At 43.5% G+C, this 23,801-nt stretch overlaps 6 protein-coding genes across 10 annotated transcripts; 3 read left to right on the top strand and 3 right to left on the bottom strand.

Moving 5' to 3' along the window:
• Positions 1–8,528: 8,528 nt before the first annotated feature.
• LOC9644145 (protein LOW PSII ACCUMULATION 1, chloroplastic) lies at positions 8,529–10,380 on the bottom strand. Of its 3 annotated transcripts, none has more exons than XM_024665562.1 (9): positions 10,243–10,380; positions 10,017–10,120; positions 9,821–9,956; positions 9,518–9,749; positions 9,307–9,464; positions 9,058–9,240; positions 8,904–9,004; positions 8,751–8,847; positions 8,529–8,689 (listed from the first exon to the last, which is right to left on the bottom strand). In XM_024665562.1, exons 1-9 carry the CDS (start codon positions 10,366–10,368, stop codon positions 8,615–8,617), a joined length of 1,212 nt encoding a protein of 403 aa, XP_024521330.1. In that variant the 5' UTR covers positions 10,369–10,380; the 3' UTR covers positions 8,529–8,614. The 3 variants fall into 3 exon arrangements, with proteins under 3 accessions (XP_024521330.1, XP_002991855.1, XP_024521332.1); XM_002991809.2 differs by having other exon boundaries at positions 10,186–10,380; XM_024665564.1 differs by having other exon boundaries at positions 10,017–10,124; positions 10,186–10,294.
• A 46-nt stretch (positions 10,381–10,426) lies between these two features.
• LOC112342930 (oxygen-evolving enhancer protein 1, chloroplastic-like) lies at positions 10,427–11,725 on the top strand. Its single transcript, XM_024665566.1, has 2 exons — positions 10,427–10,758; positions 10,873–11,725. Exons 1-2 carry the CDS (start codon positions 10,582–10,584, stop codon positions 11,635–11,637), a joined length of 942 nt encoding a protein of 313 aa, XP_024521334.1. The 5' UTR covers positions 10,427–10,581; the 3' UTR covers positions 11,638–11,725.
• Positions 11,726–11,825: 100 nt separating this feature from the next.
• Positions 11,826–13,107, top strand: LOC9644473 (oxygen-evolving enhancer protein 1, chloroplastic). Its single transcript, XM_024665565.1, has 2 exons — positions 11,826–12,115; positions 12,203–13,107. Exons 1-2 carry the CDS (start codon positions 11,879–11,881, stop codon positions 12,950–12,952), a joined length of 987 nt encoding a protein of 328 aa, XP_024521333.1. The 5' UTR covers positions 11,826–11,878; the 3' UTR covers positions 12,953–13,107.
• A 121-nt stretch (positions 13,108–13,228) lies between these two features.
• LOC9644146 (polyubiquitin) lies at positions 13,229–14,419 on the top strand. 2 transcript variants are annotated; one of them, XM_002991782.2, is made up of 2 exons: positions 13,229–13,287; positions 13,406–14,419. In XM_002991782.2, exon 2 carries the CDS (start codon positions 13,425–13,427, stop codon positions 14,343–14,345), a length of 921 nt encoding a protein of 306 aa, XP_002991828.1. In that variant the 5' UTR covers positions 13,229–13,287; positions 13,406–13,424; the 3' UTR covers positions 14,346–14,419. The 2 variants fall into 2 exon arrangements, with proteins under 2 accessions (XP_002991828.1, XP_024521335.1); XM_024665567.1 differs by having other exon boundaries at positions 13,247–13,287; positions 13,399–14,419.
• A 296-nt stretch (positions 14,420–14,715) lies between these two features.
• On the bottom strand, positions 14,716–16,781 carry LOC9644147 (cellulose synthase 2). Its single transcript, XM_002991810.1, has 3 exons — positions 16,185–16,781; positions 15,704–16,126; positions 14,716–15,648 (listed from the first exon to the last, which is right to left on the bottom strand). Exons 1-3 carry the CDS (start codon positions 16,779–16,781, stop codon positions 14,716–14,718), a joined length of 1,953 nt encoding a protein of 650 aa, XP_002991856.1.
• A 493-nt stretch (positions 16,782–17,274) lies between these two features.
• On the bottom strand, positions 17,275–19,477 carry LOC9644474 (cellulose synthase catalytic subunit [UDP-forming]). Of its 2 annotated transcripts, XM_024665623.1 has the most exons (4): positions 18,839–19,477; positions 18,372–18,794; positions 17,780–18,316; positions 17,570–17,726 (listed from the first exon to the last, which is right to left on the bottom strand). In XM_024665623.1, the coding sequence occupies exons 1-4, from the start codon at positions 19,463–19,465 to the stop codon at positions 17,682–17,684; spliced, it is 1,632 nt and encodes a 543-aa protein (XP_024521391.1). In that variant the 5' UTR covers positions 19,466–19,477; the 3' UTR covers positions 17,570–17,681. The 2 variants fall into 2 exon arrangements, with proteins under 2 accessions (XP_002991857.1, XP_024521391.1); XM_002991811.2 differs by having other exon boundaries at positions 17,275–18,316.
• Between the last annotated feature and the right edge of the window lie 4,324 nt (positions 19,478–23,801).

The raw sequence follows: 23,801 nt of genomic DNA on the forward strand, positions 1-23,801 counted from the left end.
TTGTGTTCAAAAAACTCTCTACGTTCTGTAAATATGCCCAACTAGCAAATTTAAACACTTTCTATAAATAGCCAATGGGACTATATAGGACCAACACATGAGAGATGATAGCAATAGTGTCTTGGCAAATTTAATAAACTATTATTTAAGGAATATTGAAGGATAAACTCAATATTGCAAAGGTTCTTAATTGCAAGTTGACAAATGAATTTCTTTAGCCAGGTCAAGTATGCTTGACTAATAGCACTTAAGAATTTTGTCCTTATTGCTCTTTTGGCCAAGTGAATATGTAAAGACCAATTTTCAATTAGCTTGGGTGGAGATTGAAAAAGGGTTTAGCAATACCAACCTTTTGCCATTATGACAGTAATATAAGTGACTAAATTTTCCATTCTACTTTAGTCATTTAATCACATCTTGACCACATAAAAGAGTCTCACTCACAACCTCCATAAGTTTTATTTCTGACTTGGGGGTATGCTAACCCCATGAATGGCATCTATACCACTCAGCATTTGCACTTGATCCAAGTGCTCTATGTGTCTAATTCTAAAACTGACACCCTAAAGGTACTATTGAAATATCAACTTGTTACACTAAAGCTATATTTATTCACCTTTGTCTCGTGAGTAGTCCAAGACCACCCATACCACAGTCTCATCTCTCAAAGACTGGGCCATCTGTTCATGAGTAATCATCCTATGACCACATCTTAGGATCCTTAAAATGGCTGAAGACATGAGGAACACCTTTCCCCACTAAATTCCTTTCTATTTATGGTTGTGCTTGCCAACATTGCCATTGGGCTAGAGCCCGAAGGCCTGATTACTAAGTTTTATTGACCTCTAGGACTTCTTTGCAATGTGACTATACCTAAGAGGATTGCTCCTCTTCTTTTCCACAGTTTAGGATTTTGGGGTGATATTTCAAAACATCGCAGCCCAACACGAGCCTCATGGGTACTTTCACTACCTTTTGCCTTTGGGTGCCCTAGCTATAGGGCTAGAGTGAGGTTCTAATGAGCCATGCTAAATATCCAAGTAGGTAGTGCCACACATACTTGGATTGGAAGCATCGACCATTCGATCTTTCGAGGGAGGTAAAGCCAACTTTTGAACACTTCACCAAGTTACCCTATTTATTTGTTCATGTTCACTCTAGCCTTGGACTTAATGGTTATATAATCACCCACCATATAGGTATAACCTTCCTTGGTCACACTGGCCTTTCCTGGCCAAATTGGTTCCACTGGAGTTCTAGAGCTCATTAAACCCCTTAGAGTTTGGGAGACTTTCACCCTCGAACTCAAACTTGGACTCGAACTCGGACTCAGACTTGGACTCAAACTTAAACTTGGACTAAGACTTGAACTCAGACTTAAACTTGGACTTGAACTCAGATTTGGACTCAAACTTGGACTTGGACTAAAACTCGAACTCGGACTTAGACTTGGACTCGGTCTTGGTCTCGGTCTCAGACTCAAACTCGGTCGCAGTCTTGGTCTCGGTCTTAGTCTTGGTCTCAGCCTCAGTCTTGGTCCTGGTCTCAATCCTGGTCTTAGTCTCGGTCTTGGTCTTGGTTCCAGTCTCAGTTTCATCTCGGACTAGACCTCAAGCTCCATCTCGGACTCTATCTTGGACTTCTTCTCAGACTCCATCTGAAGTCCATCTCGTGTCCATCTTGGACTCCTTCTTAAACTCCATCTTGGGTCCATCTTGGACTCCAACTTAGGTCCATCTCAAACTCCATCTCAAACTCTTTTTTAGACTCCATTTTGGGTCTATTTTGGACTCCAACTTATACTCCATTTTGGGTTTATCTTGTTCTATTTTGAACTCAATTTTGACACTTCTATGTGCCATATATTGATCCTCTTATCTCATTTTACTAAAGGCTTGCTTATTGATTGTTTCGTCCTTGTTTTTCAAGCACTTTGTTGGGAGTTCCACTTCCGCTCTCAACTTTTCAAGCTTAAGCTTTTAGTTTAAATGTGTTATGCTTATTTGGCTTTTTCTTCAGCCATTACCACATGCCACCCTCTTAGCTCCACTTTTGGGCTTAGGGATTTGTGTCTCACAAGTAAAAAAAAATATCCAAAAGGATTTGTCAACATATAACTTTTCACACAATCACATTTATAATACTCTCCATCTTTAAGGAAGATTGATGTCCTTATTGATGCATACTCTAATCACTGCCAAGGAAATAACTCCAAAAAAAGTTCATAATATTTGCACTTTATGAGAAATATACCAATTTAAACGAGTTATGGGACAACCTCTCTTTTTAACACAAATGCACTATAACTCAAACACCTTCTAGCCATTACCAGCAAGAAAATGACTAACAAAGTTAGCCACTCTTGCTGCTTTAAGTGTCACCTAGCTTACAAAAAATGATATGCCCCTACCTAAATGTGATTGTCATATAAAGAGAGAAGCCAAAGGTTCCAACCCTTTTGAGCAAACAAACTAAACCTATTGGTAAGGTTTCGATAAACTGCTATAAATAGGTAATTATAGTTGTTTACATGGTCATGCCTTTTTAAACAAAATTAAGAATATCGAGAGAGAAGTGGGTTATGTGATTAATCAACAGTAGCATGACTAAAGATTTCATCATGCATATAAGATGCCAAAACTAGTTTGCTTATACTGACCCAAACTCAAAGGTCAATAGATGGATAATATCAAATCAAAGATAAAGATATCTAAGAGACATTAGATTATCACTGAACAAATTTTATATTAGAACACCAAAGTATTCCAAATAAGCTATCATATGATAAACCAGCATAGTATAGAAACTACCAAGATCATTACACCAATATCATATAAGATGAATCATCTAACAAAAAGTAATAGCAAGTATACCATCAAGAAAACTCAATAATAAAACTTAACTCCCAAATATTTCTTATAATATACCAAACAACTTACAAAAGACAAATCAAATGACACAAAGTATCATCGATTAGATAAATAACATGCTCACGAATGCATCACTTGGAGGAAAAAAACATCACAATCTATCAAAATAAACATTAGCAATAATTAACAAAACCAAATTGAATGTTACAAAGCTAACAAACACTTGTTTATGTTAACTATTGCATTAGTTAGTTTGAATAGATCTAATCAACAATACAAAAGAATCAAAGTTGCTTAAGGAAGTATCAGTAACATCTTACTAATCTAAAACCCAAGAAATTAATCCAAAAAAATTCATAAAAAACATGTGGTAATGCGAAAAGCTAAAAGCTATCAAGATAATAAATAATAAATTTTGCATAAAATAGCTTTAATGATAAAAAATAAGTCATAGTACAACCTCTAATATCCTCCTTAACACATCCATAAGCCAAACTCCATAATACAAAACTAATAGATAGCATATATATATCAATCTAAAATTTAAGTATAACAAAGTTATGTTCAATAAGTGATCTCCAAATTAATCTTTCATGAATCTATTTATTCATAGCAAGATGTAACTGACTTCATAATAAGTGCAATAAAAATCATCACTAATTGGTATAACCTTAACTCAAATTCAATAAAGATTTAACAACTTTAATTGATCACTAACTCTTCCTCTTGAGAAACTAATATAATCTATGACTAAATTACTTTTCAAGAAAAAGCTAAAGCTCTATTAAACAATTTCATTTGGAACACAACTAACCTAACTTACCACTTATCTTATTTAACTGTCTATATAGTTGCTAACTAACAAATGTATAAATGCTAACAACACGAAGTTATAGCCAAACTATTAAAACCATCTTCATTAAAACTAATCAAATAAAATGATATTTCATTTCATTCCAATCTCAACTCCAATAATATTAATATCAAGGCATCACTTTAACGCCATTAACACCAAAATAAAATTAAAAGAAAGTAAGAACAAATCACCACTCAAAGCTTTTTAGTAACCAAATCAAAAATATTATGCTTAGTATATGAGAACAATCCTTTAACAATACTCAACTATAAATAACATATCATCAAGGAGTGAATCACAACATCCAAGATTCAATACAATTTAAACTAAATGCTACCACATAATATTTACATAGGTGGAATCAATATACTAACATGGAAAAACCATACAAGACTAATGACTCAATCCTCTACAACACTATCTGATAAAGTGCATTTATCACTGCTAAATTATTATCAAGTTAAGTAAAGTGCAAACAGTCCTTAAGGAAGTCCACAAACAATCAGTAGTTGCAAAATAACTAATAATCAATTTTCAACTCACCTTTATAAAATAAACTTATGTCAAGTTATATATTTGTCTAACAAAAAAGTAACATCCCAAATACAATATATAAAAACATAAACAAGTATGAACAAAATAACTACTTGAATCCAATCGAATAGCAATAAGCCCACTAATATATTTTCCAACAGCTCTGAGCATAACAAAAGAGGCTAGCTATACATATCACATTTTCACCCAAAACTAAAATGAAGACTATAAAATAAATTCATATGGTACACAACTTTCTAATAGATGAAGCTCTAATACATGTACTAACACCTCAACTACAAACAACTATAGTATTATATAAAGTATTTACTAAGGTCTAAGTAACTCTAACCCCTTCACTAGTTTAAAATGGCTTTCAAAAATGAAATGTTTTTCAAGTAAAATGATCAACAGATCAGCCATTAAAAAAGCTTAAGAAAAATTAAGAAAAAATTTCCATTCTAAAGAAAGGATGACTCTTAGTTTAAAAATGTAAATTCTCAATATTCAATCAACTTCTTCTTACCTATAACTTCACACATATTCACTTTATAACAGATTCTCACAATCCAACAATATGCTTAAACATCTAATGGTACACCCATATATCCATCATCCAATATCGATATCCATAAAAAGCAAAATGAACACCTAAGATTTAATTATAAAGACTATATCTTCAGATATCTATATTGCATTTACATTCTTCTCTAATCACCTTCAAGATCTAATGTGAAGCCAAAACATGAATAAAAAAAACTAATATAAAAATTCAAGCTCTAAGGAAATTTCCAATATAATAATGCTACTTCTACTAACATAAGTGCTAGCAATATCAATGTCTCAACTACACACTTTCTCTATTCAACAATTTACTTTAAGTGCTAATAAATAAACTAATAAGTTATAGTAAAAAAAAACTACAACTTTTTCAAAACCTCAATAGGTAAATTTTAAGGAATTAAGGTACCAACATTAGCTTGGCATATAATGGATTACAATTGAGAATTACATCAAAGTTACTTCAATGTTACTTCATGCAAATAGAATAGCTTCACTATCAACCACTTTGGGGTTAATCATCATTTAAATAAGCATCTTCATAAACACATTGCTCATAATCACCAGGATATGATATAATAATCTCAATGATTTGATCATCAATACTATAAACAATGTCTATGCCACTACTACAAAGGTTTACACAAAGATTAAGTACCAACTCAATTCAACAAAATGTAACATAAATACCACACCCCATTAATAAATATTTATAACATATAACACCACCAACTTCATTCACAACATAGACAAACTTATGTCACACTCTCTCTGACCAAACTCAAAACTAATCTAACACCAAATTTCTCAAGAAGTAATAGCAAGATTCCTTAGAAAACAATTAAACATTGCAACTCAAGCCTTCCAATAGCAAGCCTAGATAAAAATGATTTAACACTTCACTGCTATCCATCCTATAACTCATCATTTGTAAAATCATGATAAAAAAACATATATTAAAATAGAGACTTTTGATTGCATGATGTAAATATGAGCAATTTTATGACATTTAGTTGCCAAATCATCTCTTGAAGAAAAGAAGATGATTTATGTGTTTGATTACTCCTTGATGACTTTTTTTTCGAACTCAACTTTGATTAAACTTCAAGCTTGCATTCACACTGCATTCAGTCTAATCTAAAAAAGTTTATAAGAGACTATGGCAATGACTACCTAAACCAATAAACTAATCCTTATAATCTTGATTGATCTACTTATAATAATGCTTAGGAAGGATTTAGTAGTCCCATGCTAAACAACTACAAACCAATCTATATAGCAAACTTAAGGGAGATTTACTTTTACTTAAGGGAACCATTGATAGGCTAATATTAATCTTGCCAACTCAAAGTGTATTAATGTGCTTCACTCAGAAGCCCAAGCACATACTTGTGTAAAAAACATATTTTGTGAGTCTAATAGAAGCTTATACAATTTAATATGAAAAAATAACCAAAATCCATACCCAATGAATGCATGCGAAATCATAGCACCCAAACGTGTACCCATTTGGACCATCATTTTCATCTCAGTGTATGCAATAAGTTTAATTACCCAATCTTATTATATAATATTTGTTGAAACTAATTCTTTAATACCAAATGTAGCACATATGGTTTTCACCCTATAGTGATTTTCCATATGAGCGAAACCTTAATCCTTAGATACAAGGGCAATGGAGCAAAACCTAAATTTAAGAGCCTTGGGCCATGGACAAAGCCAAACTCTTAAGCATATGCCAAAGAATGAAAGAACTAAAACATAAAATGATTCATGAGCATATAATCTAAGGAATGAAGGGACAAGTGTATAAAACAATTTTAAAGCATCTATCATCCAAATACCCTTGCCATGGTGGTTCTTGTGGTTCCTATAGCTGGCTGGGGAAATCTAATTGCTCCAAGTGTTCTATGAGTGACTAAGAGAGAGAGTTGTGTCTTTTGCTAGTTGGGTCCCTTACCTAAGGCTTTTATAGGTTGTGCTAACACCTCATGTTGCATTAATCAAGACAAGTTTGATCGTTCACCCTTGGATGGCACAAGCCACCCATAATGTGGGAACAAGTGGTATCTTTCACAACCAAATGTTGGTGTACTTTTAATTCCTCGTCATCTACTTGAAAATAAATTGGCTACTGCATTACAGGACAAATAAAAGATTCAAACTAAAACAAAAATCCATCTGGCTTGGAATGTCTTTCATAAATTATCTTGAACCTTAAAGACAAAAAAATATCTGTAATTTTAAATTCAAAAAATATCTTTATTTTATTATTTTATCTTATTCTGAATTCTATATAAATAAATTTTTATATATCTATAAGGTTAAAAACATCTTTAATTTTATTTCTTTGCTATTACTATTTACAATGAGAAAAGCATTAAATATTTTAGTTTTACTACTTTTATTTAAAGTTCTAAATCAACTGGGTATCAGACTGGAGTATTTGATGCTATAAGTGAAAATGTTGTACATGCTATTATAGGAGCTATTAGGAATTCAATTAATAATATACCAAATAGTATAATTCCATTAAGACAAAGTGTACATGGAGAAGTAGATGTTCACCATCCAGATAGAACTCATACATATGTTGGATTTGGTATTTTTGTATTAGAAACAATTAGAGAATTTTGTACTATAAATTCTGGAGGAGGTGTAGAATTAGGAGTTAATATAAGAAATTCATTAAATCAAATTTTAGAAGAGTCTACTGATGATATGCTCAATTTTGCTGCCTCATTTATTATTATAAACACTGAGCATTTTTTAATTTATTACTTTGTTAGAAATTTTAATAATCAACAACACAGAAGACAACAGATTTTAGTAAGGCATTCTCAATGCCATTTGTTTTCAAGCTTTTTAATAAGTGGTTCTATCAATATGTTGTATCAATATCTATTACCTTCACAATTTTTAATTTCTTCAAATCATAAAGCACATTTATATTTAAGCTCTGATTGTAACTTAATAGTATATATGGGTATAAAAGAATTATGGTCTTCAAATACTTCAAAAAAAGGAACAAATTGTATTCTAAGATTGCAAGAGGATGGAAATTTAGTTTTATATTCTTATAATAATAAATCTGTTTGGTCAACAAATACTTTTTGCACTTCTTATAATTGTTATAAAGCTACATATTTAGTTATGCAAAATGATTGTAACTTAGTTTTATATATTGGATATCAAAAAACATTTAGTACTAACCCTAAATTATATTCTGAATGGGATTCAAAATCTTTTTGCTAATACATATTTTCTTTATATTTCTTATATTAGATACTAATAGTGTATAAATTTATTAATAAAATAGTTAATAATTTTCTAATATCTTCACTAAATTGTTTCTTTCGTCACTGTCTTGTCTTTTAATAAGGAGGAGGTTTTAATTTTAATCATAATTACAATGTAAAGTTTTCTACCTTGTTTTTATAAATTTAAATTTCTGTATTTATTAAAAGTTCCAACTTGGTAGCAACTGCCTAAAAAGCACCGCTCATGAGCAAACGATCGATGATATCAACATATTTTCTTTATACTTACCATTTCTGTTTCTTATATTATATATGTAAATTTATTAATAAAATAGTTAATCATGTTCTAATATCTTATTAAATTGTTTCTTTCATCACTGTCTTGTCTTTTAATAAGGAGAATTTTAATCATAATTACAATTTAAAATTTTCTACCTTGTTTTTATAAGTATTTAAATTTCTATATTATTAAAATTTCCAACTTGGTAGCAATTGCCTAAAAAGCACCGCTCATGAGCAAACGATCGATGATATCATCTCTCGAGCTTGCTCATCATCGAATCTAGCACAGGAAGCTCCTTGACAAGCTCTTGCCATTCAGGCATTCCCTGTAGCAGCACCCAAATCACTTTTGCTCTCTAGCCAACTAGATTAAGAAGATTTGCTTACCCGACCCGATTTGCGGATTCTCCCATCGAGCCGGAGCACAATGAAAACCTCTTCGCCACCGGTTACTCCTTCCGACTCTTGCTGCTCAAAGATCCACCTGATTGTCGTTTCCACACTCTAAACGCTCAAACAAGGTAGAAACAAGATACTCACCTCTCCCATTCTGCTTGAGAAACCACCTCCGCTACAAATCGCTTCTCACTCTCGAGCACTGCCTTCAGTGCCGCGTCCTGCGCTCGTTTTTGAAAATCATCCTGAATCACGAGAGAAAAGGGAAATTTAGGAACCACGGATTGGATAAGCTTACGCTGCCGGAGCCAGCTGCTGGAGCTTTTACGGAGCGTCCAAATCCTTTCTTCTTAGGCGTCTCGTCCTTTTTCCTCCACTCGACCGGAATCAAGAGCACGCCTCGTTGGAGGAGATCTTTGCGGTATCTCTCCGCCTTCTCCAAAGCTCCCTTGATCGACTCTTTGGTACCGGCCAATATCACCTTTCGCTCCAAGAGAACATATAAGCAAGCTTGGTTTGATATTGGAAAAAAAATTAAAATTCTTACCGGTCGTGTGATCCCTCGAAGTTGCACCACCTCCACGATGCGTCCAGTCCCGAGCCGGACAGGAAGCCTTGACAAAGTCTCGTTTCTTGTGATTTGAGACATTTGCGTCTCTTCTTTCTTGCTGTCCCAGATAAACAAGGACACAAAAGCCACTATACCTGTGAAAAAGCGCAACCTTGATTAGGTGAAAGCACACTCTCGTCACATTTACCTGCGAGGTCTATGGCCAAATTCTGTGCGGTCTCCGTGACGCTTGGAGCGTCCTCTCCCCCCTGCAGTGCCCGAATGAGCCTCGGGACCGTGATGAAAGTCGCGATCCCAGCGGCAATCGTGAATGCGACGTAGAAAAACTTGCGAACGCCACGAAACGGTGCCTGGACTTCGCTGATGAGCTTTAAGTCTCTTCGGAAGCTGCTTCCAGTGTCTTCGCCACCTTTCCTAGCCTGTCCAGTGCACGGGAAAGCTCATCACTTCGGGCCCAGCAAAGATTGAGAGAGAGAGAGATTGGCTCAACCTCGTCCTGGAGAGCCTTGAATTCTGGAGACGCTCGGAAGGGAGCAAGGTCCGGATCATTGAGGATGACATGAAACTTGACGTTGTAATCGCGCAGCGCTGTTTGCAATGCCTGTGCTGCTTTCGCGGGTTCTTCCCTGGAAACAAATGGTCACGAAAGGAGAGAAGAAACGAAAGAGTCGAAGAAAGCACGAAACCTTGAAGCATGGCAGCAAGCTTTGTTGTAGTACGCGGCCTGCGCCTCATCGAAGTTTGGATTCATGGCCAGGGCGGTATCAAACTGATGCAATGCGTCCTTCACCTGCCTAGTGAGAACAAACCAACACGTATGGAATCATCCACATCCATGGAGCTTCGCTAAAGTACCCTTCCTTTGGAGAAGAGTGACAAGCCCAGATTGACGGCGTCGGTTGCTGTTTTCACCTGTGATTCGCTTCCATCCTTGGCAGCGCGCACCCTGATCGCGATCTTGGCGCGCCCAAATGCGAGGCGACGAGGGGCGGCACCACACCTGAGCGTCACGCACCCGGAAAAACACAAGACATCCATCTCTCTCTCTCTCTCTCTCTCTCTCTCTCTCTCTCTCTCTCTCTCTCTCTCTCACACACACACACACACACACCAAAAGAGAAACCCTCTTATCTTTCTTTTGTGACCTCTACGAGGATCTTAGCCCGCGAGACATCGATCGTTCTTTACGTTTAGATAGAACCGCACTTTCTTTACCCTTTGCTCGAATCCATTTCCAGAGATAGCGGAGTAATGGCGTCTTCTCTCGTTGCTACCAGGTCGCTCCTTCTCCCGCATCAATCTTGCTCCTCTACTCGAAGAAATGGCGGCCACATTGTAGTTTGCTCTTGCTCCTCCATGGAAGACTTCACCAGAAAAGCAGGCAAGCTCGCATTCGCTACAGTGGCGGCCACAGTCCTCCTCGCCGGGGTAAGCTCCTCGCCATAGACCATCTTTCACCTCCTCCTTCGACACAGCATTTGCCCGGTGTGGGCATTTGTGAGTTCTCTTAGAGACCTTGTGTCCCTTGTCTTGCATTGATAGGCAGCAGATGCCCGGCCGCGCCCCCGCTTCGGATCCAGCGACGAGGAGATCCGCGAATACCTGGACAAAACCCCCAGCTACGACGATCAAATGATGCGAGCCTATCTGGACGTCAAAGGTAAGTGGACAGGAACCAAATGCCCGAGCCCCGTCACCAGCGGTGGCACCGACGGTTTCAAGCTGGAACCCGGTGACTACTACGTGACCAACATGTGTTTGCAGCCAACCTCATACCAAGTCACCCGGAAGGCCGGGATTGGCGAGTTTGACATCTCGACAACGTACGAGACCAAGCTGCTTGCGAGGGTGGACGGGATCGAGGGCTCCCTGGCCGTGGCTCCAGACGGTGGTGTCAAGTTCGAGGAGAAGAAAGGGCTCAACACGGACACCACCATCGCCAAAGTCATCGCTAGGCTTCCCGGGAAGCAGGAGCTGGTGCCCTTCATGTTTGGGATCCAAGACCTGGTTGCGTCGGGCAGGCCGGAATCTTTCGGTGGCCAGTTTGTAGTTCCCACAGCGACGATCCAACCGAAGAAACTGGACGTGGATGAGATCGAGCCGCTGGAGAGCACCACCACGGAGGGCAGCATTGTGTTCAAGGTGACGAGGAGCAACTTGGAAGCCAAGGAGCTGGGTGGCGAGTTCGAAACCAGCCAGCTCTCGGGCCTGGATCTACGGTCCAGATCCAACGCGGGCTTCCTCATTGGAAACAAGGAGAAGAAGAGGGTCAAGGTATCGGGCGTGTGGTATGCAAAGCTCGATTGATTGCTACGAGATAACTCTGATAGAAAGAATGTAAAGAAAAACAGTACCATGGATTGGATATCTCAATCAAACAAAGCTAGATATCATATCCTTTGGCTTTGAAAGTGCCAGGTGGCGCGTGCCCATTGGTTTCTCCAGCTTGTGGCGGCAAACCTCTTATCCATATATCCTCGCTATCCAAGAGCCCTAAACGCTCTGTTTAGCCCTAAAACAGAGCAGTGCTAGAGATCCAAGCAGCGCAATGGCGGCATCGGTGGTAGCAGCCAAGGCCGGGCCATCGCTCCTCCAGCCCAAGCTCGATGCCTCTGCCGGATCATCCGCCAGCCTCCGCCCGGTGTCGGTGTCCAAGGCATTTGGATTGCGCAGCAATGGAGGAGGAGCGCGCCTCACTTGCTCCATGGAGGACATTGTCAAGAGGGCCACGGATGTGGGCAAGGTCGCCGTTGCCACTGCCGCAGCCACATTGCTCGTCGCAGGGGTAAGCAAAAGATCTCCTGAATTGAGAGAATTGGAGCAAGTCTGGTAGTGATTCTCATGAATTTTCCCCTGTTTTGTGATGCTCTAGACCGCCGCCGCGAATCCAAAGCGCCTCACATACGACGAGGTCCAAGCCCAGACGTATCTCGAGGTGAAAGGCAGCGGCACCGCCAACCAGTGCCCGATCCTGTCCGGTGGCGACGGAGGATTCAAGTTCAAGCCCGGCAGCTACAGCGTCAAGAAGTTCTGCCTCGAGCCCACGTCCTTCACCGTGAAGAAGGAGTCGCCATTCAAGGGTGGCGGCGATCAATACGTCGACACCAAGCTCATGACGAGGCTGACATACACGCTGGACGAGATCGAGGCCGACTTGAGCGTGGACGAGAAGGGAAACCTCAAGCTGGTGGAGAAGGATGGCATCGACTACGCTGCGGTTACCGTCCAGCTCCCCGGAGGCGAGCGAGTTCCATTCCTCTTCACGATCAAGGAGCTCGTAGCGACTGGCTCCCCGGATGGATTCAGTGGAAGCTTTCTGGTGCCGTCTTACAGGGGCTCCTCGTTTCTAGACCCCAAGGGACGCGGTGGATCCACCGGGTATGACAATGCGGTGGCGTTGCCGGCCGGAGGCGCCGGTGACGAGGAGGAGCTCGGCAAGGAGAACCTCAAAGATACGTCGGGGTCGACCGGGAACATCACCTTGAAGGTGGCCGAGAGCAACACCGCCACTGGAGAGATTGCCGGAGTGTTTGAGAGCATCCAGCCCTCGGACACGGATCTGGGATCCAAGGCTCCCAAGGAAGTGAAGATCCAAGGTATATGGTACGCGCAACTTGACTAAAGAAAGAGTCACAAAATCGAGAGGAGAGATGATGTCCGCCGGATGTTTGATCAGGAAAAAATCCTTGCATAAGAAGGCTGTCATCTTCTCAAACGAGCGATCTCACATTGTAAAGTCTCAAATCCTTTTTAAACTACAAAGCTATTCCAAGATTCCATCTGTAGTAGCTAAAGCTAAGATCAAATCACATCTTGCCTAGATCAGCAATTTCAACGGTCACGATGGATTGAATCTTAACCGTCAGTTTGAACGGCCATGATCATTCTCTCTCAACTATAAACTAAAGGATAGGGTAAGAGTTTGCCACAATTCGTGGGCGGTGGTTGCGTTTCTTGGTGAGTGGCTATGGCGGTGTTGATTTCTTGCTTGGGTCGGTGTGTGTGATCTCTCAAGGATTTCGTGATTTCCTTACCGGATCTGATCGATTTATCGTTTCTTTTTGCGAGACTGTAGGCTTCTTTCGGCAGCAACGATGCAGATCTTTGTGAAAACCCTGACTGGCAAGACGATCACTCTCGAGGTGGAGAGCTCGGACACCATCGACAATGTTAAGACGAAGATCCAGGACAAGGAGGGAATTCCCCCGGACCAGCAGCGACTTATCTTCGCTGGGAAGCAGCTTGAGGATGGGCGTACGCTGGCGGACTACAACATCCAGAAGGAGTCTACCCTCCATCTCGTCCTGCGGCTGCGCGGCGGGATGCAAATCTTTGTGAAGACCCTGACCGGCAAGACCATCACCCTGGAGGTGGAGAGCTCGGACACCATCGACAACGTGAAGACGAAGATCCAGGACAAGGAGGGAATTCCCCCGGACCAGCAGCGTCTCATCTTCGCTGGGAAGCAGCTTGAGGATGGGCGTACGCTGGCGGACTACAACATCCAGAAGGAGTCGACCCTCCACCTCGTCCTCCGGCTCCGTGGAGGCATGCAGATCTTCGTCAAGACCCTGACCGGCAAGACCATCACCCTGGAGGTGGAGAGCTCGGACACGATTGACAACGTGAAGACCAAGATCCAGGACAAGGAAGGAATTCCCCCGGACCAGCAGCGCCTCATCTTCGCCGGAAAGCAGCTTGAGGACGGCAGGACTCTAGCCGACTACAACATCCAGAAGGAGTCGACCCTCCATCTCGTCCTCCGGCTCCGTGGAGGCATGCAGATTTTCGTCAAGACTCTCACCGGCAAGACCATTACCCTGGAGGTGGAGAGCTCGGACACCATCGACAATGTGAAGACCAAGATCCAGGATAAAGAAGGCATTCCTCCGGACCAGCAGCGTCTCATCTTTGCCGGGAAGCAGCTCGAGGATGGGCGTACCCTGGCGGATTATAACATCCAGAAGGAGTCGACCCTCCATCTCGTCCTTCGTCTGCGTGGTGGCCAAGCTTAAGTTCTCTACTGTGAATGTAAGTAACCTCTCTTCCATGCAATAAAAAACGCACTGCCGCTTTCAACACCATCTAATTGATGTCGACAAGGTGTCTAAATATAGTATCAGAGTTCTAAAGCTAAACCTCCAACCCATCTAGTTTGAGGTGGTTGTGCATAATAAACAGCAATAAAAGAAAAGAACATAATTATTAGTAATACACTTTGGGAAGTCATTGAGATGATTGTAACAAAAAAATGTTTTTAACCCTGTCCGTTTTAGGATTTTTCCACTTATACGTATAGAAGTCCCAGATGGCGTGACGAAAGCCCGCTGCAGAACTGGCATATTCTTCAAAACCCCACCTTTAAACAACACATTATGTAAGCTTTTACACAGCACCAGTTTTACACCATTGGCGATCTGCCTTAGTGACAGCGATAACAAGTGCTGCCACCCAGAACATCACCACAACCACGTTGGCTATGGCCTCGTAAAACATGGCTGACCAGTGCCACTTTGGGAGATGGTCTCCCTCCACGAAATGTGGAACCTTTTCCTTGTAGTGAAGCAGCCCCTTGCGCTGCCCAGGCTTGTAGCTGGGCGGACACAAAATGTACACAATCGGTACAAGCATGTGTGTACAAGTTGAAAGAAGAAAGAAGGACATTGCGATCACGTAAAAATCATGGCTGCAATTTCGGCCTCTTTGCTTCGCTACCCAGGAAATTCTGTAGGCCACCACTCCCAAGACCAGGAGTATGTAGATGATGTGAACCTTTACATGTTTGAGCTTGACAAGGAAAAATTTGATCAAGGCTGGCTGCTTGGTGAGCTTGGCCTGTGCCGCAACTCGATCGGTGCTGCTTGTTGGAGTGAATGTGAAAGTGGAAGAGTACGAAAAAATGGACTTGTATATGGTTTGGAGGAAGAAGGGTGTCATCCACCAGAAATGTGACTCGTCCCGGTTACGACTCTGGATGGATTGTGGAAGACCGAGCCAGACTGAGATCCAAGAAAGGCGCCAGAAAATGAGGAAGATGGCGAGCTGGATGATAACACGCCGCGCCTCATGGGAGGTGCCGATCATGAGGTCCAAGTGAAGTGCAAGACAAACGATGAAGAGGAGAAGCATAACAAGGTTGACGATTGCGATGAAGTAATATCCCGTGTGCCAGAAGAAACTCACCTTGAGAACCAAGGAGAGTTTGCTCTTTGGCCCAAGCATCTCTCTCCATGTCGCAGAGAATTGCTGTATAGCTCCCTGGCACCACCGCTGCCGCTGCTTGATATATCCTTCAAACGTCCATGGTGTAAGACCAATCTAACAATCAAAGGGGGAGTCAACAAAAGTCACCGTGTTTTGAGCAACAGCAGACCTGAAGCTTGCGGTTGAGGTAGACGGACTTGAAGCCCTGGTTGAAGAGCTTGAATGCGGTCATGGTGTCTTCTGTGATTGACATTGGCTGGAAGCCTCCAATCTCGTCCAGATGTTTCCTTCGGAAGATTGCTCCAGTTCCAACGCAGGGTGCGGCCCCAAATGTGTCCCTGTGAATCATGACACGCTCGTAGCCAAATCCGCAAGCATCATTTAGAGGGTCTCCCACTGGCAGGTTATAAAACGATTGAGGGATTTGCACGAATGACACTTTGGGGTCCTTCACTATGTGAGGGAGCAAAGTCTTCAGGAATGAGGGGTGAAGTATCATGTCTGCGTCCATCATCACCACGAACTCCGCGTCGGAATGCTCCAGGCCGTAGTTAAGGTTACCGCATTTGAAGTTGTGTGGGACTCCTGGAATCTGCAACAGTGAGATCATGAGCACGCACTGGGAAGGGAATAACAATATTGTAAGCTACCTTCTTTCGACGAAGATATTTGACACAAGCGCTCTCCAATTCCTCACAGTATCGTTTTAGCTCGTCGTCCCCTCCATCATCAAGGACCAAAACTCGAAACTGGTGCTTGGGATAATCCATGGCCAGGGCAGCCTGAATGGAATCCTCGGGAACGTCAGTGGGCTCTTTGCAGCAGGGAAGAAATATGTCAACCGTCGGAAGCTCTTCCCAATTCAACGATAAACTCTGACGGGGCAGCCATATTCGAGGCGGTAACACCAGATCCGCAGCCGAAATAACGCTGCTCGCAAAGTATATCACCTCGCAAGCCGTCAAAACTATAAGCCACGGCCTTCTCGCGAGCTCTCCGGGATGTTTAGAGTAAACATAGATCCTATAAACGAGGTAATTCGCAAATGCAGCTATATGTGCACAAACAAGGATGCAGATAATAGTGTGCCAGATTAGCTTCCCCCAATGTGATGTCGATACTGGATGAAGAGAAGACGAATTGGATGAAGATGGAGAAGAAGAATCATGGGAATCGCTTTGATCACTAAGATCACTCGGTGGTGTCTCCTGCTGCTGCTGCAACTCAAGATCTTTAATGCTAGACATGTTACTATCTTAATGAGTTTCCTTCGTTCCAGAGAATTTATTCGTGAGCATAATTTACTTTTCGTACAGCTGCATTTGTGTATGGTTGGTTGCTGTCTTGCAAATTGTGTCTTGAATCGTGTAAAGTTCCACTGAGAAGAGTTATTTCGTAAGTATGTTAAGAACTGCAAGCGAAAACAAAATATCATGTGTAAAAGCCAGCTAAATATTCCGGTTTACATTGGTGGTGTACCATATGACGCCGACCAAATCAGAAAAGTCCACAAACTGCCTTCGAATCCAAATGTGTTTTTGCGAATCAAGTAGCGTGTTCAATTCTACTTCTTTCTGCTACCGACAACTTGTCATCGTCTTGCATTACAAGTTTGCTGTGATAACAGGGACAAAGGTTAGCATTCAAGACCGCCACACTCACTGCGAGTCTGATGCCTCCTTTCACGAAACTTATATGCATCCCAATGTTGACCACTAGCAATCCTCAAGAGATTTCTGGGACAGAAAAGAGAATTCAAACTACATAAGAACTTTGGCTATAGGTCTTTTCTCAGAGATCGTTTGCCACTTTACTAAATAAAGAAGTGGCATGTACAACGAATGTTGATTGACTATATAGCACCTGCCTTACACCAGCGTCGATCCGACTTGGTGACGATTATAACTAGTGCCGCCACCCAGAAGATACTCGTAGCAACGTTGGATATCCCCTCGTAAAAGATTATTGACCAGTGCCACTTTGGGAGATACTCTCCCTCCAGAAACTGTGGAACTCCTTCCTTGTAGTGAAGCAGTGACTTGCGCTCCCCAGGCTTGTAGCTAGGTGGGCACAAGATGTACATAATTGGTATAAGCATGTGTGCACAGGTGGAAAGTAGAAAAAACGATATGGCGATCACGTAGAAATCATTCTGGCAGTTTTTGCCATCTTCCTCGGCTATCCAATAAATCCTGTAGCCAACCACACCCAAAACCAGGAATATGTAGATAATGTGCACTCTTACATGCTTGAGCTTGACAAGAAACTTGATCACCGCTGGTTGCTTCTTGAGCTTGGCTTGTGCTGCAGCACGGTCAATGTTGCTTGTTGGAGTGAATGTAAAGGTGGAAGAGTATGAAAAGATCGACTTGTATATCGTTTTGAAAAAGTAGGGGGTCATCCACCAGAAATGTGACTCGTCCCGGTTGCGACTTTGGATTGACTGGGGAAGACCGAGCCATACCGCGAACCAAGACAGGCGCCAGCAGATGAGAAGAGCTGAGACATTGATAAGAATGCGTCGGCTTTCGTCAAAGGTGCCAACAATGAGGTCCAAGTTCAAGGCAAGGAGAACTATGAAGAGCAGGACCATAACAATGTTGAAAACTGAGATGAAGTAGTATCCAGTGTGCCAGAAGTAACACACCTTGAGTAGGAATGAAAGCCTGCTCTTTGGCCCAAGCATCTCTCTCCATGTCGCAGAGAACTGTTGTATGGCTCCCTGGCACCACCGCTGCCGCTGCTTGATATATCCTTCAAACGTCCACGGTGTAAGACCAATCTAACAATAAAAGGTGGAGTCAACAAAAGTCACCGTGTTTTGAGCAACAGCAGACCTGGAGCTTGCGGTTGAGGTAGACGGACTTGAAGCCCTGGTTGAAGAGCTTGAATGCGGTCATGGTGTCTTCTGTGATTGACATTGGCTGGAAGCCTCCAATCTCGTCCAGATGTTTCCTTCGGAAGATTGCTCCAGTTCCAACGCATGGTGCGGCCCCCAATGTGTCCCTGTGTACCATGGCGCGGTCATAGCCAAACCCGCTCGCATCATTTAGAGGATCCCCCACTGGAAGATTGTAAAACGACTGAGGTATTTGTACGAATGACACTTTGGGATCTTTCACGATATGAGGGAGTAAAGTCTTCAGGAACGATGGGTGAAGTATCATGTCTGCGTCCATCATCACCACGAACTCCGCGTCGGAATGCTCCAGGCCGTAGTTAAGGTTACCGCATTTGAAGTTGTGTGGGACTCCTGGAATCTGTAACAAATGGTCATGAAAAAAGAACTGTTATAAAAGTTGACCTTTTCTCGACGAAGATATCGGACCGAAGCACTCGGAGGCTCAACATGCTCCAATACCTCACAGTATTGTTTCAGCTGGTCGTCCCCTCCATCATCGAGGACCAAAACGCGATACTGGTGCTTGGGATAATCCATAGCCAGGGCAGCCTGAATGGAATCCTCTGGAACGTCAGTGGGCTCTTTGCAGCAGGGAAGAAATATATCAACTGTGGGGAGCTCTTCCCAATTCAATGACAAACTCTGACGGGGCCGCCACATTCGAGGTGGTAACACCAGATCCACAGCTGCAATAACGCTGTTCAGAAAGTATATCACCTCGCAGATCGACAAAATTATCAGCCACGGCCTTCTCACGAGCTCGCGGGGCTGCTTGGAGTAGACATAGAACCTGTAACCGAGGTAATTCACAAATGCAGCTATATGTGCTGAGACAAGGAGACAAATGATTGTGTGCCAGATTAGCTTTCCCCATGGAGATGCTTGAGGAGCAGCTAACACAGATGTGGATGATGAAGGAGAACTAGACAGAGAAGAAGAAGAAGATTCATGGGGTGCATTAGAATCACTATGGTCGCTAACATTATCACTTGGTTGCTGCTGCAACTCAAGATCCCCCACACTAGACATGATGTTGTGGGAGGAGGAATCACTGGAACATCTTACATATTCATGTTTGAAAGGGTTATTATATTACGTGCCATGTCGTCCAGCTGTGCATTTTGGTTGAGCAGTCATTTTGTACATCATGGCGGTTGTGGACAGAAACCCAAACTTTTTAACCCAAACTAAGCTATCTTAGAAAATATCCTAGCACGGGACGACGTGAGAACGATTAAATAGAGGAGTCTAATAAATGGCACTCAGCTCATTGTTTAGATACAAAGTAGTATTCAAGGGAACATAAACGAGCTGACTGATGAACTACTCCCTCGTGCGGACAACCTTGACAGACTAGCTAATTCTTTTACGTGATCATAAGTGGATTACAATGGTCTCTTTGAATAATAAATCAGATGTGTATTAACGAAGCAACTCCTCGGAAAACACTTGCATGCAATGGAGTGATGAAAGAGAGCTGTATAAACCTTGTTTACTTGTTGACATACTTTTGAGAAGCGTTGAATTCCACCGAGTAGAGCCTCTCGGCCTCGCGGTTGCTCCCAAAGTTGACGCGCAGGGCAGACAGCTCCTCCCAAAGAAAATTGTCAGGGCCACCTCGCGATCCTCGTCAATGTCGAAACTGTAGTTATCCAGCTTCTCACAACCTGTTTCCGTGTAGCGTGGAACGTCGTTGCTCTTCGAGCTGAAAAAAGTAATCTTCATCGCCTTCTGATTACGATATAGCTATATACCGGAAAGAACGAGTGCGTTACCAACTGATCCTCCGTCACCTGCTTGAAAACATTTGACACCTCTCGATCCCAAAGCAGTCCAAGAACTTGTACTCTAGTGGATCGACGTCCCAGCGAAAGATGTGGCTTGTGGAGATCCCGTAAGACTTTTTGGAGATTCTCGCGAGCACCACTCCTGTTCCATTGCCAAGAGCCACGGCACCTCGGCAGATTGAGGATTAGAAGGGCAATCCACAGCTTCTTCGAATCGCACCTTGATCTTTTTCACCAACCAGAAATATGTACTCGATACCGTCAACTTTGTCAACATTCTCCTCGATCAGCTGGATAGTTTTGTTGATTTCGGTGTCAAAGATTGCGCACATCTCCTCACAGTCGATCTCAATCTCATCGTCGTCATCACTCTGGAGCAAATCCCAGCTTCCTGTATCAAACTCCCTTCCATGCCTTCGACAGTTTTGGTGGAACTTTCATGAACTTGGAAAGAGTTCCGTCAAACGTGCACTTTCAAGTCCGAGCCACCAGCTCAAGATCCTGTGGACAACATCCGGCTCCTGCCGCTTGAAAGTGTCGAAGCAGCTCCAGAAAGTTAGAGTCGACGTAAGGACCACCTCCAAGTGTGCCGGAGCTAGCACGAGCTTCATGGACCCTGTGGGTGACGCAATTCTCCTTCTCGCGAGAAACAGTAGAATGACGCCACCTCGGGCTCCAAGATGATCCTCAGAGGGTAAACACAATAGCATCTGCGCTATCACAAAACTTACCTCCCACATCTCGGCGTAGACTTGCATCGCGTGCTTGGGCTGGTCAGTCCAGATTGCCAGAACTGTGAGGCACCACTGCACATCCCTCTTGCTAAAACCCCGGCTATAAGGTGGAGGACGATAAACTAACCTCTGCTTATCGATTACTTTCGTCTCGTTTGAATTACCTTCTGTGAGCAGCAGCTTGAAGTTGATCTTGAAAACACCGACGCGACGCTCGATATCCTCGGGGCAAGGTGGATCATCCGGGTGCTCTTCGGCCCACTCCGATCGAAACGCCTTTGAGACCACGACGAACTTGTCCTGCGCATTCCAGCTCCAATCCCCTCCTTCTTTGTATAAGATACTTCTGGGTTTTACAGTATGAGCTTGGAGCTCCAGGCCAAGTCGGTGAAAAGATGGACATCCTGTGGATCGGAGCGGGCATAGTTTTTAGTGAGATCTTCTAAATGACACTTCTACATGTTCTCACACAAAAACACAGATAGAGAAACATGAAGAACTACTAAGATAAAAAACATGGAGAAGAACTTGTTGACACTCTACTTGTTGACATACGTTTGAGCCGCATCAAATTCCACCGAGTAGAGCCTCTCAAGCCCACGGTTCCTCCCAAAGTTGACGCGCTGTGCAGACACCTCGATGCTGCTCCGTCCAAAGTACATTGTCACGGCCACCTGGCGACTCGTCCCCAGCTCTAGATCCTCGTTTATGTCTATGCTGTAGCTGTCGAGCACGGCACAGCCTTCGTCGACAGTGTACTCTGGAATCTTGCTGCTGCTCGAGATGAGTAAGTATCCTCAAGGCTTTCTGGTCAGTGTACATGGGAAAGAACGAGTGCGTGATCTCCTGGTTCTCCGAGACTGACTCGTCCTTCTTGACGTAGAGGCTAAAGACGCTGCATCTCTCGATTCCGTAGTTGTCGATAAACTTGGATGCAGGTGGATCGTCCCACCGTGCATAGCGACTCGTCGCAATGCCATAAGAGTTTTTGGAGATCCTGGAGAGAACCACGCCTGTTCCAACTCCAAGAGCCACTGCGCCCCGGCACACTGCGGCACCGGAATTCGGGGGCGAGAGCACGTCCTCGACCGAGTCTTCGAACCGCTTCTTGATCCTGTTGAACAGGTAGCGACTCTCGGAGAAGCCTCCCACCAGAAGGATGTACTTGACGTTGTCAACTTTGCGAAGTTTCTCGTCGATCAGCTTGATGGTCTTGTCGACTTCGGTGTCAAAGATCGCCTTCATCTGCTCGCAGCTGATCTCGATCTCGTCGTAGTAGTCACCGCTCTCTGGGAATCCCAGCTCCGCCTTGTCGTGCTTCTTCCATGCCTTGGACAACTTTGCAGGGATTTCCAAAAACTTGGAGCCGCTTCCGTTGAACGTGCAGTTGCCCTTGGGTCCGAGCCACCAGCTCAAGATCCTGTGCACCACATCCGGCTCCTGCTGCTTGAAAGTGTCGAAGCAGCCGATCTTCTTCCTGAGAAACTCCAGAAAGTTGGAGTCGACGTAAGTCCCACCTCCAAGTGCACCGGAGCTAGCACAAGCTTCATGGACCTTGTGAGTGATCCAATCCTGCGCGCCCTCCCTCTCATGCACGATGATATCAATGGTTCCACCGCCAACATCCGCCACTAGGAACTTGTCCCCCTGGGCGAAGGAGAGGACACCTCGGAGCTGCCTCTGGCACGAGAAAGAAGCTGCCTCCGGCTCCAGGATGATCCTCAGGGGATAGATGCTCGCATCGGGGACGCTGCAAAACTTACCAGCGATGAGCCCAGCTTTCTCGGCATACACTTCCATTCGCTGCTTGGCCTCGTCGCTCCAAATCGCTGGCACCGTGAGGCACCACTGCACGTCCCTCTTGCTGAAGCTCTCGCCATACTTCTCCCCGAGATGGCGCGTGATAAACCCGAAGATGGAAGCGAGATAATCCACCACTAGCCTCTCCACTTCCAGCTTACCAGAAAACCCGTTTGCCGCCTTCTCTCTTGCCATCTTCTCGCCTTCGTCCGCCAGCAACAGCTTGAAACTCGTCGCAAAGATCCCGACTTCCTTCTCGGCGTCCCCGGAAGAGGTAGGAAGACATGACCAGCCTTTACCCACGCCGATCGAAAAGCTTTGGAGGCCGACACGAACTTGTCCAGAGCACTCCAGCTCCAATCCTCAAGCCTGAAAGCTCCTTCTTTCCCTGGAGCGTAGAAGAGACTCGTCTGGGTCTTGCAATACGACCTTGGAGCGCCCGGCCAGTCGATGAAAAGATGGACATCCTCTGGATCGGAGCGATGCGCAAAAGCAAAACCAGAGTAAGTCGTCCCGAAATCCAGACCCACGACAACCTTTGGCAATGGGGTGTCACAGAGCGCGAGCGATCCCATAGCTACCGAGACAGAAAGAAAAAAACCTCCTTTAAAAGAACAAACTCGTTTTGGTTATCTTTCGCGTTTCTACTATGGACGTGACTATTTAATGCGCGTGGCTGCGTGAAATCAGTAGAGCTTCTCGGGCTCGCGGTTGATCCCAAAGTTGACGCGCCGGGCAAACACCTTGATGTAGCTCCACCTTGCGGCCCTTGCCCAGCTACAAATCCTCGCTGATATCAAAGTAGTAGCGGTAGACTGGTACCGCATCGCTGCTGGGCTAATGCCCATGATGGTATCGTTCTTGTTTAGAGGAACGTGACCGCCTCACTCTCCGACACTGTATCGTTCTTGGCACCACGATTGGCCCTCTCGGCATAGACTTGCATGCTGCCCTTGGCCTGGTCGCTCCAAATCGCCGGGACTGTAAGACACCACTGCACGTCCCCGTACTTCTCCTGCAGATGGTGGATGATAAACTCGGAAA

The sequence above is a fragment of the Selaginella moellendorffii genome, unplaced genomic scaffold (genome assembly GCF_000143415.4).
Source record: "Selaginella moellendorffii unplaced genomic scaffold, v1.0 SELMOscaffold_124, whole genome shotgun sequence".
NCBI classification, from domain to species: domain Eukaryota; kingdom Viridiplantae; phylum Streptophyta; class Lycopodiopsida; order Selaginellales; family Selaginellaceae; genus Selaginella; species Selaginella moellendorffii.